At 39.4% G+C, this 18614-nt stretch overlaps 1 protein-coding gene across 2 annotated transcripts; it reads left to right on the plus strand.

Moving 5' to 3' along the window:
* The first annotated feature begins 1976 nt into the window (after positions 1 to 1976).
* Positions 1977 to 11925, plus strand: LOC107574116 (gastrula zinc finger protein XlCGF57.1-like). 2 transcript variants are annotated; one of them, XM_016260585.1, is made up of 3 exons: positions 1977 to 2012; positions 3575 to 3733; positions 10504 to 11925. In XM_016260585.1, exons 2-3 carry the CDS (start codon positions 3646 to 3648, stop codon positions 11811 to 11813), a joined length of 1398 nt encoding a protein of 465 aa, XP_016116071.1. In that variant the 5' UTR covers positions 1977 to 2012; positions 3575 to 3645; the 3' UTR covers positions 11814 to 11925. The 2 variants fall into 2 exon arrangements, with proteins under 2 accessions (XP_016116071.1, XP_016116072.1); XM_016260586.1 differs by lacking the exons at positions 1977 to 2012; positions 3575 to 3733 and adding an exon at positions 10367 to 10428.
* The last annotated feature ends 6689 nt before the right edge of the window (positions 11926 to 18614 follow it).

Raw genomic sequence — 18614 nt, forward strand, 5'->3', positions numbered from 1 at the left:
TAGTGCGCTACATTCAAGGTGTCTGAATGTGAGGGATAGTCATCAGGTGAAAGGTCAGAGATTGGGCAGGCCTTCACAAAATGACGTTTAATTACCATAAAAAATAAAAAATTGCCTTGACAAAAGGGCACTTTGGGCATCAAGGGGAATAGGGGACTTATATCATAATCACATTGAACTTGAATATAGTTAAAGTTGTGCAGCAGGTGACCTCATAACTCTGTCTTCTTATGATGCACTTAGGGCTTTACGATTACTCCAGAGCACTCGTAGATCTACAAAGATTTTCAAGTGCTACTTAAGTTTCGATGCTTTTGGGAAACAGACCGTTATACTAAGATCAGTCGTACGATCGTTTTTACGATCTTCTTAGGCTTACGATGCTTTTGAGAAACACAGCCCTGGACTGCAAGACATGAAGCATCAAATTGAAGAAGTATTGGAGGCCTTCCATGGTCTTGAGGCTGTGTCTCGTCATATCCAGGAGACTGTCTCCAGCACAGTGGGAGCAACACAGAGAGCAACTCTTGGGACAACAATGAAAGACACTTTTTCGTGTGTAATTTGCACAGGTATACAAATTGCTCCACACACCAGGCTTTGATGTTTATTTATCTTTACATTTATGATTCTTTATCTAATAACTTTGCACAATATAATGGGTCCTCAATCTCACACTGGGCCCTATTTTGGCATTAATGTTTATCCATTTTGTGTGTGGATACATCCTGCATTTGAACGCTTCTCCAGTCTGATCTAAATCGTTCTCCAACAACCTCCTAATATGTGCTTCAGTGATCAATCCAGTTACATTGCATTGGGTGTATTTAAACTGGCCTGTTAATGTTATAAAGTGCTTATTAATTCCAGATGTAGGGGAACCACTTAGAACTTAGAATTACAAGATGGGACGGATGAAAAAATATAATGTATGGCTGATTTGTAAAAGGGATGGCTTTATGAAATATCTAACAGTTTTCTACTAACCATGATTGAACCTGTGATGAAATGATGTGCTGTTTTGGTGCCTGTTGCTCATGTTGTGTATTGCACCGTATATTTCACTTTTTCCCAGGTATTATGGAAAATGCTAAAGGTTTGACCATTCAGACAGTCAAAATCCAACATCAGTGTCATCCTTTACAGTCACAGTCCTTTAATGAAATTCACTTTAACCAAGTAAAGCTGAAATTTGATTCATTGCCTTTATGTCCTGTGGAGAAACTGAGATGGAATAAGATGAAAACATTGTCATAAGGATTCAGTTTCAGTTAATAAAGTAAATGGTCAAATCTCTCTGCAGCCACAAATTTTATTTTGTTGCACAAAATCTCTGAGTTTGAAATATTCATAAGTTCTATCCAGTCCTGTAATTTGGAGATCAAGATACTAATCTAAGATAAGCTTTGGGCTTTTGACAGCTCTGCAATTCATTTCGCGAACAAGACTTTTATTTATTTACTGTTATTTTAACCATTCCCATTAAAACTAAATTTCAAAAATCAACTGTTTTAAACTTACCGTTGATGCAATCCTTTACAGTCATGGACCTTTGATAAAGTCCACTCCAAACAAAGCTGACATTTGATTTATTACCTTTATATCCAAGGATGAAACTGAGATGGAATAAGATGACTTGTCATTAGGATTCAATGGTTAAATCACTCCGCAACCATTGAGTTTTGATCTACAAATTCTTCATGAGTTTGAAAGATCTTTCCAATCCTGTAATTTGAATATCGAGATAAAGTTTGTCCTTGATTGAAAATATCAGAAATGCTCTAGTTTATCATTGAAAACACTTCACAGTTCACTTCACAGACTAGATATAAAGCTCATCTGTATTAATAGCTTTGGGCTTTTGATTGCTCTGAAGTTCATCCCTTTATTACCTTATTATTTACATTTGTTTTCTATTGTAAATTCGGCGAAAAAGACTTTTATTTTGGTATGGCGGTGTGACGACATCAGGCTGCGCCACGCCCCCTCGTCTGTGATTCTGCTGAAGAAAGGTGTGTGCTTTTAAATCATTTAATTCTTTTTTTAAATCAGTGCAACTCGTTTAGAGAATTGTATATAATACTGTGAAATGAATTACTGCCAAATGTAACTCTTTAATGCTTTATCTATCCGTCTGCAATGAATGAAGGATATGGAGAATCAATTGCTTCACAAAACTCACTAGTGCTATTCACACTCATGCTGTGCTAATAAAGATGATATTATTTCACTTATGTTGGGTGTATATGAAAATAAATATGATGAACAAGACACTCAAAGTGCTTGCTATTTAATTCCATACGAAAGGTGTATTTATTATCCATTTTTACATTTACATACACATTTAGCAGATGCTTTTATCCAAAGCGACTTACAAATGAGGACAATAGAAGCAGTCTAAACTAACAAAAGAGCAATGATATGCAAGTGCTACAACAAGTCTCAGTTAGCTTAATGCAGTACACGTAGCAAGGTTTAAAAAAAATAAATCATATTATAAATAAAAAGAAAACAGATCGAATAGAAAAAGAATAGAGCAAGCTAGTGTTCAAGGCCTTTTTTGCTTTTGTTAATCAGAAGTCAGAATTATAATTGTATAACAAATCAAATGAAAACATCTGTGTATCATTCGATCATTCGTTTTTTTATTTAATATGGAAAGTAGAAAAATAAACAAACGGCTTGAATATTCGATTTCTACACGTGGGCGGGAATTATGCCCAGCTGATGCAAAATATAGAATTTATATCTACACAGAAGAAAGCCCTGTCTAGACTCTTCCCCGGTATGAGTTGTGTCGAGCTATTCGTTAGCCTGTTTGTTAGATGAAAAAAGATGAAAGGGGTCATATGATGCTGTTTTAAAGATCATTATTTTGTGTATTTGGTGTAACAGAATATGTTGACATGCTTTAATGTTCAAAAAACACATTATTTGTCAAATACTGTACATTATTGTAGGTCCTCTATGCCCCGCCTCTCTCAAACACTTCGTTTTCTACAAAGTCCCTCCTTCTGACAAGCGCAGTCTGCTCTGATTGGCCAGCTGACCCAGTGCATTGTGATTGGCCGAACACCGCAAGCACTCGTCGGAAATGTAACGCCCCTTACAGATTTTAAGTATCAATTCTGCTTAAAAAGATGCGATCTAATCCTGTTTACATGAAATAAGCTGCTCCCGAGCAGGTTTAAGCTCACGGATCTGTTGCTATGACAGCAACTCCGGGATGAGCTTCGAAGAACCAAACAATCCAAGATCAAGCCAAATCATCAACAATCAAATCCAGCTAACTGAGTTAGCCACGTACGAAGAACGGGCCCCTGCTATAAAGCACAACAAACACAAACATGTGAAATGAACATTTTAATTCATTTGAGTGCTAGTTTTGGTTGTGTGTGTGTCTTATTAGGTGATTTAAGGCCATTATCTCTGACTCACTCCCTGACCAGTGCACTGACTACTAAACTAAGAAATTTGATTGAGATGCTCTCCAAGATTTAGTTTGGATTGTATTTCTTTTTCCTGTTAATTATTCATGATTTCTGTTAATTTCTTTTAATTATATCTTAAACAGGACAAAGTGTCCAAACACAGAAAAAAAACCTCCTGAAGCAGCTGAGATCCACGTGACACACTGTTATAAAGATGGCATTTATTAAAGAAGAGAGTGAAGACGTGAAGATTGAAGAAACATTCACATTCAAGAAACATGAACATACTGAGACACAAACAGGTTGGTTTTCATTTTTAAAGCTGAACTCAAACGTTAATGTTTTTGAGTGACACAAACTGAAAAAAGAACACGTGTGCACTAAAAGAAACATATGTTGTGACTTTCACGTTCTAACAGCATTAGCTGTAAATGAACCTTCAGAAGTTGATCTATGATGAGTGTTTCTCCTGAACTCGTGTAGCAGCACACGTGTCTTCACATTAAGACTCACAACATAAATGTGAGTAACAAACTCTGAATTGAACTTTAGTAACAGGTGGATTTGTACAGAGACCAGCTTCTGATTCTGCTAGTGAAAAAAAAAACGGCTTTATTCAAATCCGTCTCCTGTGCCAAATCCACCCTTGTGCCATTTTGGAGAATATCCACTGAACACAAACAGCATATGGTCTTCTGTGTATCCAACGTATCCGGCGTGACGCAGCTGACAGAGAAGAGCATACACTGTTTGCGTTCAGTGGATATTCTCCAAAATGGCACCAGGGTTTTTTTTTTGCGCACAAAAAGTATTCTCGTAGCTTTGTAAAATTACGATTAAACCCCTGATGTCACATGGATTATTTTACCGATCTCCTTGCTACGTCTCTGAGCCTTGATCGTGTAAGTACCCTTGCTGTCTATGGAGGGCCTGAGAGCTCTTCTTATCTGAAACCCTCCACCTTCCCAGCTCCACCTGTAAAGATCTGCTACGGGTTATTTTATATGTTATTTGTGCAGCAGCAGTATGTCTTAAATACTCATGGCAACGTATCACCGTATGCATTGGCAGTAGCAAGTTCCTGTATTTGCTTGCAGCAGCAATAATCTACAACTATAACAATATCCAGCAGCAGCAGCAATTCAGCAGCAGCGTAGCAGATCTATTCCACCAAGACCAAATACATTAACATTGTCATATCCATTACCATGCTAAATTCTTCTGAGAGTTGTCATGACAGAAATATTCATAAAACTGAAATAGTATGCTCTACTATGCTGTAAACAATAACATACGGTAGTCAACTCAAAGTTGTTTTCAAGTGCTAATTTTATTCTGATAACTCAAGAATACATTTAGAAACATTTACATCTATATCTAGATGTCCATGCATCGCACGTCAGGGCCACTCTCTCTCTGCAGAGGTGAGGTTTTTACACTCATCTTTACCTCTTTGTAAATCCTGGGCAGTGCTAAGTCTGTTATGTGTCTGTGTCGATTCAGGATCATATAGCGCAGCTCCGTAGTGTTCACCATACGCCTGAAGCCAAGGTTTTTAATCACACTATACAGCTGCAAGTCCTTACAAATGAAATGCACCACCGACTTATTTTCTTTGCACGAGCTTTAAGCTTGTTGGTGGTATTATCCAGTGTAGTTTACCTTGAATCAACAGGTTTTGGCTGAGGTGCGTGGTGTCCTGTTAAGTGATGAAGCAAGTGGGTTGTGTTTTCAGAATTTTTACTAAAGTGCACCTACACATCGGCTCTAAAAGCTGGAGGAGCTCTTATATTTTTACTGCCATGCTTGCTCGCACTTACTTCCGAGACATTAGCTATGTTTCGCATTTTGGGATATCACATAAAAAAACACTGGATGGAAATGCCAAGATGCGCATGAATTCTAAAAATGTGTATAAAAAAACATATGCGCTCAACTAAGTAGGATCAATTTCTTATCCGGTAAGAAAACATGCGCATAAACTATGATGGAAACACTTTTACTGAATAAATTCCTTGATGTACATAAAAAAAAAAAAACATGTGACTTTGCGATGGAACAGCATAAAACTGGACAAACCAAAGGACCGATCTCATTGCACAGCATCTGAAATGCTAGTTTTGGCATTCTAATATGCTTGAGCAAAGTCTCGTCAAAGTGCCTCGTTATAATTAACTCCAAGAACTGCGTTCCCAAACAGCAGACTCCGAAAATAAGATAACATGACCGCGTTTTGCTGTTTATGATATTTAGTGCAAGTAATCAGGAATCAGATTTTGTTCTCTTCAACTCCCTGAATGGAAATGGTGCTTTATTCGCAAATGTTTTATGCAATATTCAAATTTTGCACACAGGTTTAATCTGTAACTTTGGATGGAAACATAGCCATTGGCCGTATGTACTGTATATGAAGGGCAACTGTTAGCTTTGTAAACAGTGAGTTAGTGATAGGAGCAGAGGGGGGGGTTGTTTGACACACACACAAAGGGAGTTCCTAAAATTTTAACAAAAATTTTAAATGTTTAAAAAAAATTTTTTTTAAGTATAGACAGCATTATTGATTTTAAAGGGTTAGTTCACCCAAAAATGAAAATTAGCCTGTGTTTTACTTACCCTCAAAGCATCCTAGGTGTATGTGACTTTCTTCTTTCAGACGAATCCAATCGGAGTTATATTAAAAATTGTCCTGACTATTCCAAGCCTTACAATGGGGATAAACCATTGTATCCCCATTGTATTGAACTGTTTGTTGTCAACAGTTCAGAAGACGTGAAATAAAGTGTGCTCATCCGTAATAAAACGTGCCTCACACGGCTCCGGGTGGTGAATAAACCTCCTGTAGCGAATCCATGCGTTTTTGTAAGATAAATATCTATATTGCAAACATAATAAACACTTTTTTTCTCACTTCCGCTGACTGTGGTACGCGGAAGACGTTCCGGTGGATGACGTAAGACGTATGCGTTGTGCGCGCGCCTCTGAGAAACGCAGGAGCAAAGCTTACTTTAGCAAAGGAAAACCAGTCTCCTCTTGACTTATATCGAAATCCTCCGACATTTTCCTTTACAAATCCTCATTTTGTGCTTCTAATTCATGACCGCCGTTTTGTTTTGTTCTCTCTCTGCGCTTGTCACTAATCGCGCAACACCGACGTCTTACGTCATCCGCCGGGACTGCTTCCGCATATGACATACCGGAAGTGAGAGAAAAGTGTTTTATTATGTTTGAAATATGGATACTTATCTTACACGCATGGGTTCGCTACAGGATGCCTTTATTCATCGCCTTGTGAGGGATGTTTTATTACGGATGCACGCACTTTATTTCACGTCTTCTGAACTGTTGACAACAAACACTCGCTTACTCCCATTGAAAGGCTTGGAATAGCCAGGACAATTTTTTATATAACTCTGATTGGATTCGTCTGAAAGAAGAAAGTCACATACATCTAGGATGCTTCGAAGGTGAGTAAAACACAGGCTAGTTGAAGTTGAATGATGTCCTGGAATACTCCGATAGTTTTTATATTTTACATGTCTCACACTGCAAGTATTAGTGCTCAGTTTGATTACTTTACCACTGTTTATGTTCACTTAAAGGCCCATTCACAATGCACAGACAAATGCCAACGAACTAGTCTGTTGGAGTTTGTTGGACCAGTGTGTTACCCCTGTCGGCGTCTGCTGGAGTTTGTTTTCACTCGACTGAACATGCTTAATCACTGTTTGTTGGGTCGTGGAATGTCTGAGCAGTGTGAAATTATTTTACAACAAACTGACGGGGCCACGAACCGTTGCCATGATGATGCACATATTTCACTTAAAGTGTGCTTCACTCATGGCCTCTTTCATTTTATTCGCCATCTTTTCAGGCAAAGAATGACATGCAAAGACATTAATAACAGTACAATTTTGATTGTGGTTAAAGGATCATCAGTTTTGCCCCCAATCAGACTTACACCATCTACACCAGACGCGAGCGGCACGACACGACAAAATACAATAAAGGTTGATTGATTATAATGAGTGTCGCTGTCTACACTGGAAGTGGCGCGATGTGACAACTGTCGCGTCCGATGTAGACACGGTGTTACTTGACTGTCTGTGACTCGAGGTTTGTTGGTGTCTGTTGGGGCAGTGTGAACATGACAGTTATTTTTCCTAAAATTCTAAATCCAATAGCCGACTTGAGCCAACTTGTTTGTTGCCATTTGTCTGTGCGGTGTGAATTGGCCTTAAGAGATAACTGACTGCATTGAAGTGAGAACTCACCAAGAAAGGCATTTTGACATTTTTGAGTGTATTTCTCTATTGAAGTGCGCACTCTGTGCAGTAGCCTATACCTGTCTGTTGCACACCATCTTGGATCACATGCAAGGAAAACCACCATGTTTTAAATGACAGAAACAGAACGCAGCATTGTGTTTTCATTGTAAGGATCCACCCGCAGCCCCAAAAAGCTGAATCCAGCGGCCTGGTCGAAGGTTTAATGCGTATTCGGTCTTTAACTTGCGCTTCTGATTTGATCAGAATTTAGTTCCAATTTTAGTCTAGCTCCGTGTTCAATCTGACTCCAATTTCAAGTGATCATTAAATTTAGGCAATGTTTCTAATTCAAAACTGATCACAAATATCAATTGTTTATTAATTTATGTATTGAGTATTCTAGAAATCCTTTCAATTCTTTGTTCATTAGGGACCAGAGACACAAACTCGTCAGTTCTAAACTTACTCAGAGGATGCAGAGTGGTTATAATACCTTTACGTGAGCTGCACCCTGCATGCTCATAACAAAAAGTGTCTTTTCCCTATAACCACGAGAGCTACACCGTGTTAAGCCAGTGACAGTCAGAAATCAGAAGCCCCTAATGGTGTTCCCCATGGTTCATCCATTGGTGCGTCCGTATGATCTGTCCTGAACGCAGATTTGCGGAAATACCACTACACATTAATCTACTTGAAAAATTATTTCAGAAGAGATCAGAATAAATCAAATATAACAATTTATTATTTGTCAGGTAAAATTGTATCATGCCAATTACATAATGAAACAATTAGAAGCCAATTCAGAATTAAATTCAGTTCCAATTCAGATAAATGCATAATATTGATTGCTCAAAGATTGCTCAAAGAGATGCATACCTGACAGCAAAGAGACACAGCAGCGAGAGTTCTGGTGCAGAGCTCTAGAGACTCTCACACACTGCATGGGGGTTTCTGGCTATAGAATCCCAAAGTAGTGTTTTCTCACTTCCCTTATATACTCAGACCAGACAACAAAGAAATCTTCAAACCAGTTGTAAAAACATAAAATACCTTTTGGTTGTTTAGGTTGTCGCGATCCAGGGTCACACCTTGCTGGAGATAGATAAACATTCTCACAGACCCCTAAAGAGGGACACACCCCCTCCTCAGCAGAACACAATTCTACACAAGTTTTCAATATTTCTCATAGTGCAAATGACTACTGTGAAATTGAGACCAATTTACCAATCACACAGAGACCTTTAGAACGATACCAAACATGAAGGGGAAAAACAACAGGTTCGCAAGATACATGATATGTGGGATATACATATTCTTAAAGGGGTCCTAGTCTTGATTTTGTTTTGGGGGTGTACTAGAACATGCTCTCATGCTTGGTGGTTCGAAAATCGCATTATTTTTCACATAATTTACATTATTAAAATACCTTTCTCTCCAGCCTGGCACAAACGGCTCGATTAGTTCCGGCTTTGATGAAGGTCCGCCTTCCGAAAAACAAAATGTGTTGTGATTGGTTAGCTGTCCCAGTGCGTTGTGATTGGCGAACAGCTTAGACGGTGTTTCAGCCACGCCTCTTGCTCCGTCTTTCAACAAAAGCTTTTGGCGAATCCGGCACTGTACTCCCTCATGTTGTGGAAGCTGTCCTCAGTAAAATGCGCAGCACACAATAGCAAATTGGGGTTATAATGCTCAGGAACAGAGTTAAAAAAATTAATTGCATCCACTGTTTCCTGACATCATCCGCTTTTGGAAGCCCAAACAAAGACGTTTGGGCACGGAGGTGAAAAAAAACTGAGTTTCAGGCGGTCGCTCACCGGACGAGAAGCACAGCATCGCGTCGCGTCGTGCCACGTCTTTAAAATTCGAATACATTATTTTGTATGAGTGTAGGCACACCGGCGGTGCAGTTCGGCGTCTGTCCGCGGCGCCCAGCTACGTCGTGTTATACTTGTAAGAATTGTTCTAGACATGCCGAAAATTTGACACTACAGCACAGCAGCTCTTCTTCTTGGTTTTCTCTGACGCACTAACTCTGCAGCAGCACTTCTTCTTCGTCGTCTCGTCTGATGCGCTCACTAAACCAAGCTTCTTAACCACAACCTCGCCCCTCCCCACCCCTCAACCATTCGAATTTCTGTAGGCGGGAATTTTGAAAAGGGATTTAAAAAAAACTAAATATCTCCCTTTGGAGTGGACTTTGAGATTTGTAACTTTCTAGATCTTTTTTTTATGCCCAAACATACACACTACACACTGACTACAATTTAAAAAGTGAAAAAGCATAATAGGACCCCTTTAATGAACTTTGAGTGAAACCTTTTTGGGGAAAAAGAGGGAGGGGCAGGGGGGCGAAGGGGGTGGTAAATGAGCGAGGAGAGAGGTTTTGTATGCTCTCTTTGGAGAGTTCTTCTCCAGATAAGTTTTATTGCATGGCATCTGTTTTGTGTGAGTTCCTGAGTTTTGGCTTCTTGAGTTAATTTCATAAGGAAATAATTTCACTCCTTGCATAATTGTTGATAGTCGAAATAATAAAATGCAACTAAGATTCTATTAATTGCACAGCTGCAATGGGTTGTGGAATGTCTGAGCAGTTGTTTAAGGGTTGTATGCAACTTGCGTACTTTGTGTATAGTGAGGACCGGCACTTCTTTCGTTTCAGACTAAACTTGGCAAATGCTGTGGCCAGTAACTGCTTATCCTCTGTCCTCCAGACTAAGATGATGCAGACAGTGGTCAGTGTGACTAGTAAGTGTTCTAGCTTCTGCATTAAACTGATGTTGACTTGTATTTGTGTCTTTTCACCTCAGACTTGATGGCACTGAAAGAAGAGAGTCAAGAACTGAATGAAACTCAAGAGAAAGATCAAAATGAAAAACAGCATGATTTCAAAACTGAAGATGAATTGATTAGTTCTTCACAAACTGAAAAGACTTCCTCACCCAAAAAAGCTCAAAAAACACAAAGTACAAACCTTCATTCCCACATTAGAGTTCATACTGGAGAGACCTCTTTCACCTGCCAAAAGTGTGGACAAATTTTCAATCGGAAAGGAAGCTTTACAATGCACATGAAATTTCACATTGAAAAGAAACCATTAATATGCCCTCAGTGTGGAAAGTGTTTTAGACGGAAACAGTACCTTAATGTTCATATGAGAATTCACACTGGAGAAAAACCTTGCATCTGCAAACTGTGTGGAAAGAGTTTCACACAGAAAAGTACCCTTAATGTCCACATAAAAAGTCACACTGGAGAGAAACCTTACACCTGTAAACTGTGCGGGAAGAGTTTCTCAAATGGATATTTTAAGACTCACATGAAAATTCACACCGAGAAGAAACCATTAATATGCTCTCAGTGTGGAAAGAGTTTTACAGAGAAAAAACTCCTTAATGACCACATGAGAATTCACACCGGAGAGAGACCGTACACCTGCAAACTGTGTGGGAAGAGTTTCACACGTAAAGGAAGCCTTAAGACTCACACGAGGATTCACACTGGAGAGAGACCTTTCATATGTGTTCAGTGTGGGAAGAGTTTCACACAGAAAAATCTCCTTATTGGCCACATAAGACTTCACACTGGAGAGAAGCCTTTCACCTGCCCTCAGTGTGGGAAGAGTTTCACCATTAAAAGAAACCTACAGGCTCACATAAGAAGTCACACGGGAGAGAATCCATTCACATGTGATCAGTGCGGCAGGAGTTTCAGATATAAAGAAAACCTTAATTATCACATCAGTATTCATTCAAGAGAGATCAGTTTTAAATGTCATCAGTGCGAAAGGAGTTTCCCAGACACGAATCACCTTCAGGATCATGTTAAAATTCACATCGGAGAAAAGCCTCTCATGTGCCATCACTGTGGAAAGAGTTGCTCAAAAGGAGGACACCTCAAGGATCACTTGAGAACTCACACTGGAGAGAAACCTTTCACCTGCGAACAGTGTGGAAAGAGTTTCAGGGCTAAAGGAAGCCTCAAGACTCACAAGAGGATTCACACGGGAGAGAGACCTTACAATTGTCCTCAGTGTGAGAAGAGTTTCAGAAGTCAAAGCAGCATGAAACGTCATTTGCACACTCATTCTGAGAAGAAATTGCGGTTTTCCTCAGCGTGACGAGAGGTTTTGAAAAAGGAGCTATTTCTATAATCATTTGTACATTCTTTCTGGAAGACTATTTAATTGTGGTTAATGTAATAATTTTGCCATCACGAATAAAGATACATGTGAAACGTCAGCAAATGTGAGACTCTGCTTATAACTTTGGTTAAAGAATATGACAAGAAAAATGCTGTGTAAAATCAAGGCTATGTTCATATTACAGCTGAACGCAGGCTACATCTGATTATCACTTATGACTACCTCTTTTACTACTTTTATTTTCATAAAAGAAGAGAGTAATAGAGGAGAAGATGATGAAAGAAGAAGAGAGGGCGGTCATGGAGTACTGAGGCCTTTTAACTTCTACGGAGGTCACACCTCCAGGGGGTCAGTGAGCCAATGGTACTGTAACTTAAAGGGGTCATATGATGCGATTTCAAGTTTTCATTTCTCTTTGGAGTGTTACAAGCTGTTCGTGCATAGATAAGATCCCTGAAGTTGCAAAGACTAAAGTCTCAAACCCAAAGAGATAAAAGTTAAGACTCGTCCACGCCCTCCTAAAACGGCTTATTTAAACACGCCCCCACATGTCTACGTCACTGTGTGGGAAGATTTGCATAACACTGCCCAAATGTTCACGCAAAGAAAGAGGGCGATTCGTTGTGAAAGCGAAACTATGTTTGGTCTTCCAAAAGAGGACACGATTAGAAATCAGTGGTTAAGTTGTATTTACAACACTGTAACAGAACAGTTCAACCCAAATATTCAGATGTGTGCAGCACATTTTACGGAGGACTGTTTCCTGATCCTGGGAGAGTAGACTACAATGCCAGCTGTGCACAAAGGCTGTTTCTATAAAGGCGCGCATGTTTGATATCTTTGCCTCCCGGCAAAGAAATAAAAAATAACATTAATAAAATCAAGAGCCAGATCACGTAAACCGTTAAGACTGGCTATTGTAATATCAGCATCTGGTAAGATTACTCAATCATTTCTGCACTCAATTACATCATGTTTTAATTACATACAGTATGTACCTTTATGAAAATTAAACATGGGTTTACTACAAATAAATAAGTAAAATGAAAGTAACCAAACATTAACAAGGTTTTGCTATACTAGCCATTTAGCGTCACCATGGTATGTGTGATTATACTGAAAGGTAATCAATCCGAATGACTACGCAATGCACGCATACAGAGCGCGTGATCTCTGTAATGCCCAGATGTACAAAACAGCCCCTCCCACCTCTGTAATAAACACGGAGATGTTATGCTGCGTTCAAGTCCTCCTGGGACATTCGTACTTACGAGTTGACAAGTCGTAATAACGACGTCAGGTGCGTTCAAGCACTTTGGTCGGAACAATATGGCGATTTAACTTTCCTACATAAAATTCAACGATTTTTTTAACTCTACATCAGCAAAATGATGAATAAAGAATGTGCATCATTGTGTTTTTGCTTTTTTCATTCAATTTATGAAGGTGATGTAAACTGAATCATTCTATGTTCGACGGTAATTATACTATAATATAATATTTTGTATATGTAACTTATATAGTTTTACATTACAAAAAATAAATATTAATTTCAACAAATTTACCGTCAATACAGACGCTGCATATCTAGGCAATAGTCTTTGGCTGCGTCCATCACATTCGACACGTACGAAAATCGCAGACGTCAGGTGATAAGAATCTAAACTCAAACGTAGTTTAAAAAACTAGTCCCGTCCAAATAGGGCTTTACTTGATGTTGTGTCCTAAAATGCCTTGAAGACTGAATGCAGCCATTTGTGATTCCAATTCGCACTCGAGAGCAACGCGTGTTAGGTGCAGACGCCGATGCCGGAGAGGTGCGTCTGGCTCCGGGCTACTTTTACACTGTTGCCGCGGGTTATAATGCAAGTTAGCGGTTCTAAATTCACATTAAACCACAGCTTCATGGGGGGTTTTTTTTGCTCTAACTTATTTTTGGTTTTGTGCTGGTATAGGTATATTTGCATGCTAGCGATAGGAATCTATCCCTTGACGTGATTGGTTGTTGAATTTTGTGACGTAGCAAACCGAGGGCTGTTCAAACCACGTTTCTGGGTCAGCCTTTGGGAAACTACAGTTTTAAGGAGAAAATACTCGGATTGGCCATGTGTGGCACATTAAAAACACCACATAGACAAATAAACAACATAAAGAACTTGATTTTCACTACAGGGGGACTTTTAAGTATGAATGCGATCCGTACATCATCTGCCATGTTGACGTTATCATATGACGTAATAACAAGCGCAACAACTTAAGAGATATGAGCGACAGGTTTAATTCATCTATCTGTTAATATCTTGATATTGATGAAACTTGCTTATTTTGTGGTCTTGTTGATCAAAGGCACAATATGTAAGATTCTAATAATAAAATATCCAAAAACCACTTGCACAGTGTGATATATTTCAAGAAGTTTTATACTTGCGTTACCCCAAACGTTACCAAGGATTTGTAAGTCCAGAGAATCCAGAGACATTCCCATTTTAAATAATGCCTGGTCCCTGGTCATTGTCGCCTATCAATGGCATAATATCCGCACTATTCTCGGTTTCCGCTTGTACAAACTATGGCAACACACATGGACAAAAATGCTGCTGTACAGTTAAACTAAACCCATTACGGTTGTCGCGAATAACATGAAAATGAGCAGATCTACATTTAATGCTGCAGTCAACACTTCTCATTTCAATGTTGCACCATGATTCTTTTTATGCGTTTTTACAGTGTTGCACATTATAACCAATCACACACGAGTCTGTTGAGCTTATTAATGCAACTGCCAATCAGAGCCGTTCAGATGAGTCATGTTTTTGGTTCAGTGCACGCGTTAGCTGACTGAATTCTGCTCTCTCGTGAATTCTCTCATCATAAACAACAAAGTGCCAATGTTCGTATGAAGTAAGAAATTCATACATCAAACAGTGTATAGACAGCTTTATTGATTACAATAGGAGTTTTTTTGAGAGCGCTTAAACTCGCGCTAGACTGAAATCTGTCATACTGTTCTTTGACAATGTAATTTTCTCTGTACCTTCTCTGAAAAACTGTGAAAGGTACAGGTAATAAAACAAATGAGTTTATTACCTCACCCGTGAACATGATTTGTGAATTCCATGCATCTCCTATCGTTCCACTCTCCTTCATAGCTTCATCAAGCTTTGAATTTGTTATTGTTTTGAAAAACTTGCATATTGTGCCTTTAAACAACTGCCCGTATATTTTTTTTGATTGTAGTACAACCAATACATTTTGGGTTGATTGACGTTCTTATATTTTTAACCCTACTAATGTGACCCACAGTTTTATCCTTAAAGATATTTTTTCCCCAAATCATCATCTCTTGGATATGTCATTTATTTTGTTCAAATTTTATCATTAACAAGCGAAAGTGCCTTAAATCTCCTTTCTGTTTTTGTTTTTGAACTCGTTTCATCCCCCCCTGCTTATAAACAAACAAACAATAAATAAATAAATGCTGCATTGTGATTAATTATTCAAAGATGTTTAACCTTGTCATTGTGCTTTTTTCTGTGTATAAAATCTCATGCTATGATGTACGCAAACCATTGATATTTTAATTTTTTTGTCATTATGATTGTTCATTATTAAAGATACAACCATGGAATCTTTCCCTGATCTTGTATGTAATTATAAGTCCTGCAATTAAAGTAAAAAAAAACCCACCTCATAGCATCAGTAACTCGACAACCCTACTTGGTACGGTTTTTTCCTCAGCGTTTGCAATGTTTGTGCAAAGGAGTACTGCATTGCTATCCCACCCCAACACTAACGCATAATAATTATGATAAATGCTGTCCAATATTTAATTATATGACAAAACTGAATTAATGACATCTAAATATTTTAGTAAAACAAGCTACATTTTTTTAAATTATATGACATGGCTATGCAAATGCAGTCGGTGTGAATTCATCAATTTTCAGTCAGTGAATTAATGTAATAATTATATTTTATATACACTGACAAATGGGAAACATGAATAAAAATTAGTAAATTAAATAAATAAATACATTACAAGTGTGATGAAACAAAGCTTTATTCAAATTTATCATTCCAAGAAGCCACATCCTACTGCCATCTCAACACAGTTGTGCCAGTTCTGCAGTTGACCACCGTGACCATTTTCTTCAAGGCCTAAGAGGTGAGAATGGGGACATCGTTGAGCCAGAGGTTGAGGAAGACCATGATGATGCCCCCCTGAGTCCCACAACCTTGAAGCAAGAGCAGGAGAACATGTGTGGGACAATCTGGCTGCTGCTGTTTCTGCTCCAAAGATTTGTGTCTGCTCTTCATGAGCGTGACTACCTGCAAAACATTTGAATGAATGAATGATGCATTTATATAGCAGTTTATTCTGTATTGTTGTACACCCAAAGCGCTTTACAATCATGTGGGAGGTCTCTCCTCAACCACCACCAGTGTGCAGCATCCACCTGGATGATGCGACGGCAGCCACAGGACAGCGGTGCCAGTGCGCTCACCACACACCAGCTACAGGTGGAAAGGAGAGAGAGTCATAGAGCCAATCAAGTGGTTGGGGATAACAAATGTTTTATGTGGTGTTTTAAATTCCGTGCTGACAATCTAAAATTCTGACATTTACAGTCCCACGTGTTGTTAGGTGCATAGTTGTTGATATGTCAAATGTTCTCCCCTGACTGTTTTTTCTTTTTGGTTTACCCTCTTGGCATGCAAACAAAAAGTTGTATCCTTTCTCACCTTCTGAAATAATCATTTGCATCCAGACAAACATTTAAGTCATGTACTGTGTCAACCAAGGGAACGGAAAAAAATATTCAATATAAAAACTCAATGCAGCGTTTCACCAGCAGGTTGTGTTGTTTGTTGTGCTCATCTTTCTTTTATCCTTTCAGCTCAACATATGATGTTTTATTAACAAGGTTTGGGAGGAGCACGATCAGATAATCAACCAATTTGGCACAGGTGCAACTTGTTTAGCTAACCATCCTAACTAGCACAATACGTATATGCAGCCTACCTACCTCTGTCCTACGACAGTTTTCCGGTATTCGGGTTTGTTCTTTTCGCCATTATATCACAGACTCAACTTTTTCTGTACAACGACGAAACCTGCACTGGGGATTTTTCGGATACTCCGTCGCAATCTGTTGGCCCTAAGTTCCCTCCTTTTCTGCCAGTCACCGCCGCCGAGCACCAGGCTTCATCGCGGCCATCACTCTGCTCGACCAGTCACACGCTTGCCAATATATCCTCCGATCGGAAAGTGGACAGTTTTTAAGCCCGAGGCAAACACTGTTTAATTCCGATGAACCATTCTCGCGGAGGGTAAACAAAGCGGATCTGTACGATAAATTTTTCACCCTGCAAATTAGCCAACCTCACTCCTAAATCCACTCCAGCCACCAAAGCGGCCAATAGATCGAGCAAACGCCGAACTCGCCTCGCTTGACACCACCATCGTCCCGCAAAAGACCCTGCTCTCCTCATGCATTGGGTCGCAGCTTCCCAGTTCTCACAGCAGCAAAACCTCACTCGCTTCCAGCTTCTGCTCAACTTTTCACTGCGGCTCTTCCGGCCGAAGCGCCGCATGTAGCTGGCTCTCGTAGCAGTCTCTAGCGCGAGGCTGTCTCCGCTTACCGCTTGCAGGCCGTGTTGCAAACTAAGTTTTTAAAGTCGCTAAAGGTAGGTCGTTTGTTGCTAAAAGTTGTTAAACGACGGGATGACATAATGGATGTTGATGTCATTTTGTAACCACGACGCAAAACTGCGTAGAACACAATGAAATTACTAGTAATTTTCACTAGCATATTACCTGTATTTTAAATTACACATTGTACTCCGATATAGACAGATAAGATGGAAAAAGATTGATTTTCGAGAAAATACGTTCAACAGCATACCTAAATAATTAATTAATTAATTATAGGAACAAACTAACAACTAAGGTGTATCATAGAAACTATTAATATTATTATTGAACAAGTGCAACTAGCAACCTAATTCGCATGTGATGCGCTAACTGCTAGGCACCTCTCTCTAAGTCTCTACCAGCTGATGTGCTGCTTGGCTGGCTAGTTGTTTCAATACTTTATTCTTTTTGTGTGGTTTAGAGGAAAAGCACGTCTTTTCTTCAAAGTCGTCAAATACTTTTTTTAAATGGCTAAATTCGTTGCTAGTGTTTAAAAAAAAAAGTTGCTAGGGTAGTGTGAGAAGTTGTTAAATTTAGCAACAAAATTGCTAAGTTAGCAAAACTGCAGGCTACTGCAGTATGTCACAAGCCCTTGTGGCCTACAGCTACAGCAGCTGAAACAAGCGCGAAGCTGCTTCCGCTTGCAACACAAGCCCTCACATCTTAGACTTTCCTCCTGCTACTTCTAACCCCTCTTCCTTTTCAGTGCTCTCCAGCTCCCGTAGCACACGCTAGCGTGATGCTGCCTCCACTAGCTGTGCAGGCTGCACAGGCTCTCCAGCATTTTCCTCCGAATATCACAAGCCCCCATGGCCTACAGCTACAGCAGCTGAAATAAGCGCGAAGCTGCTTCCGCTTGCAACACAGGCCCTCACATCTCAGTTTTTTCCTCCTGTTACTTCTAATCCTTTTCCTTTTCAGTGGGCTCCAGCTCCCATAGCAAACGCTAGCGTGAGGCTGCCTCCGCTAGCTGTTCAGGCTACACAGTATGCGCGGATGGCAGTTATATCCGCGGGCACTGCGGATAATCCGCGGGTCGGGTAATAAAAAAATGCATTCTGATTATTTGCGGGTGGATAAAA

Source organism: Sinocyclocheilus grahami, unplaced genomic scaffold (genome assembly GCF_001515645.1).
Source record: "Sinocyclocheilus grahami isolate Dianchi unplaced genomic scaffold, SAMN03320097.WGS_v1.1 scaffold2118.1, whole genome shotgun sequence".
NCBI classification, from domain to species: domain Eukaryota; kingdom Metazoa; phylum Chordata; class Actinopteri; order Cypriniformes; family Cyprinidae; genus Sinocyclocheilus; species Sinocyclocheilus grahami.

Excerpts from the sequence above, each read along its gene's own strand:
- LOC107574116 (XM_016260585.1), top strand. The coding sequence starts at position 3,646 with ATGGCATTTATTAAAGAAGAGAGTGAAGACGTGAAGATTGAAGAAACA. Across the intron at positions 3,734-10,503 it reads ACATACTGAGACACAAACAG|ACTTGATGGCACTGAAAGAA; the intron begins GTTGGTTTTCAT and ends TTTTCACCTCAG.